General features: G+C 55.4%; 1 protein-coding gene across 1 annotated transcript in view; it reads left to right on the top strand.

Annotated features, from left to right (window-relative positions):
• The first annotated feature begins 1,232 nt into the window (after nucleotides 1-1,232).
• The window catches only part of LOC138860001 (salivary glue protein Sgs-3-like), a 6,112-nt gene continuing 4,844 nt past the window's right edge, over nucleotides 1,233-2,500 (top strand). The window contains exons 1-2 of the mRNA XM_070116691.1: nucleotides 1,233-1,284; nucleotides 1,970-2,391. Of these exons, the coding sequence (XP_069972792.1) occupies nucleotides 1,233-1,284; nucleotides 1,970-2,391 (474 nt within the window). The remainder of the gene's footprint in view (nucleotides 1,285-1,969; nucleotides 2,392-2,500) is intronic.

Genomic DNA, 2,500 nt, shown 5'->3' with positions numbered 1-2,500 from the left:
GAGGAGGAGGACGAATATGAGGACGAGGTGGAGTAGGAGGAGGAGAGGGAGGGGGAGAAGGTAAAGGAGGAGGAGGAGGTGGAAGAGGAGGAGGAGGAGAAATTACTAGAACAGGCGGGATTTTTAAAATTTCGCTTTCGACTTACTCCCTGGTTGCCCAGTCGTTGCTTGCAACGATGATTCTTATTGTCCGAGAATTTATCCCCGTTGGGAACACCTTGGGCTACCTACCTAAAAGTAATAAACCAAAACTCAGGAAACGGCGACGGTATCGAAAGAGGAGAAATAGGAAGCTAAAGAGCTGGAGGAAGAGGAAGAAGCAGAGGGCGAGGAAGAGGAAGAAGCAGAGGGCGAGGAAGAGGAAGAAGCAGAGGGCGAGGAAGAGGAAGAAGCAGAGGGCGAGGAAGAGGAAGCCCCCGAAGACGGCGAGAGCCCCCCCCCCCCCCCCCCCCCCCGGCAGGCAGGTCGCTCGCCCCGCGCTGAGTGACGTCACACGCGCGGGTCATCAGCGGCGGCCAATGGCGACGCGGAGGGCGAATGATCATCCCGCGCGCCGCCCTGTCATGTCCACTCGGGCCCTGAGCGAGCGCCGGGGAGGCTGTCATGCCATGCCATCCCCAGGGCGTTGACGCTGACAATGACATCATTTGTTTGGTGCTTAGTGTTGAGATATGCTTGTGTTAACTGCACACAGACATGGTTACTTACAAGTAGCTGCGCGCACGCGTACGAGAGAGAAGAGAAAAAACAGAAAGAGAGAGAGAGAGAGAGAGAGAGAGAGAGAGAGAGAGAGAGAGAGAGAGAGAGAGAGAGAGAGAGAGAGAGAGAGAGAGAGAGAGAGAGAGAGAGAAGAAAGAGAAAGCAAGAGAGAGAGAGAGAAAGAAAGAGAGAGAGAGAGCAAGAAAGAAAGAAAGAGAGAGAGAGAACATACGTATGTGCGTGATGTGCGAGCGTCTGCGTCAGTGTGCGTCCTGTAAGTGCGCGTGTGAGGCCAACCTCCGCCGAACACGACGGCCCCGCGCTAAGGAGCAAAAGAGGAGCCGCTCATTGAGCCGAAGGACGCACAAAGAAGACCAGAAGAGCCGAGGGGAAAGAGAGGAGAAAACGAGCCACAAAGGACACATGACGAAGGAGGAGAACCCACCATCAGGCGATGTAGACACACATGACGACGACGCGCGCACACAGACGCACACACGCAGACGGCAACATCCCTGCGCCCCTATTACGACATGCCCTCCGGCGAGCGCTTCCGAGACCTGCACCGGGCGCCCCTCAGCCAAGGTCTCCGCGCCGCCCGTCTGCCGAGGGGGGGGGGGGACGCCATCGCACGGACGGGAACCTCAACGCGACGGTAAATAAAAGCTGGGGGAATGAGGGAGGGAGGGAGGGAGGGAGAGAGGAAGAGGGAGAGGGAGGGAGGGAGAGGGAGAGGGAGAGGGAGAGAGAGAGAGAGAGAGAGAGAGAGAGAGAGAGAGAGAAAGAGAAAGAAAGAGAACGAGAACGAGAGAGAGAGAGAACGAGAACGAGGGAGAGAGCGAGAGCGAGAGAGAGTGAGAGAGAGAGAGAGAGAGAGAGAGAGAGAGGAGAGAAAGAGAAAGAGAGAAAGAGAGAGAGAAAGAGAAAGAAAGAGAGAGAGAGAGAGGAAGAGAGGGAGAGAGGGATGTGTGATGCAACGCCGTCCTCATCCCGTGTCGCTATATGATACAGATGTACGTGAAGATATTTATTACATCCCGCCAGTGCCCAAGAGAGAGAGACCTGGATACATAAGCGCCCAAAAAACGCGTAGTATACAACGCAGAAAGCATTACGCAACGTTGCGCAAAAGATACACACGGCAATGAAACGAGGCGCGTGATTGCCCCAAAAAGCGTGATATATAACGCAGAAATGCATTACGTAACGTTGCGCAAAGGAAACACAACGCAATGAAACAGAGCGCAATGCAATACGAATGCGCCCGCAGACAGGCAATATAACACGCAAGTGCCCAGAGACTACACTACACTAACCACAGACATGGCTTGCAACGCAGCGGTGCCCACAGACGGACACTCCAACCCAACACCCACCGACCCACACCACGAAGCAACAACAACAGACATACCTTACAACAGAGCCCAGAGCCACGCACTCCCGCAGAACAAGACGAACGGACATGCCCCAAAAACTAAGCCAAGAAGACATGCCCCTACAACAAAGCGATGCCCCAAAACAACGCCAAGAAGACATGCCCCTACAACAAAGCGATGCCCCAAAACAACGCCAAAGAGACATGCCCCTACAACAAAGCGATGCCCCAAAACAACGCCAAGAAGACATGCCCCTACAACAAAGCGATGCCCCAAAACGCAGCAGCTGACCCACGCACGACTCGCGGGATCTCAGGTAAGCCGATCGCCCGCCTCCAGCCGATCTCGCGGCTCTTGTCGGCCGAATGTGTGTGCTCACTCGCCCGCCGCAACATGCAGGTGGCGGCGGGATGCAGGCGCTCCAC

This window comes from Penaeus vannamei, chromosome 3 (genome assembly GCF_042767895.1).
Source record: "Penaeus vannamei isolate JL-2024 chromosome 3, ASM4276789v1, whole genome shotgun sequence".
In the NCBI taxonomy this organism is placed as follows: Eukaryota; Metazoa; Arthropoda; class Malacostraca; order Decapoda; family Penaeidae; genus Penaeus; species Penaeus vannamei.
This window is presented reverse-complemented; position numbering and strand designations above follow the sequence as displayed.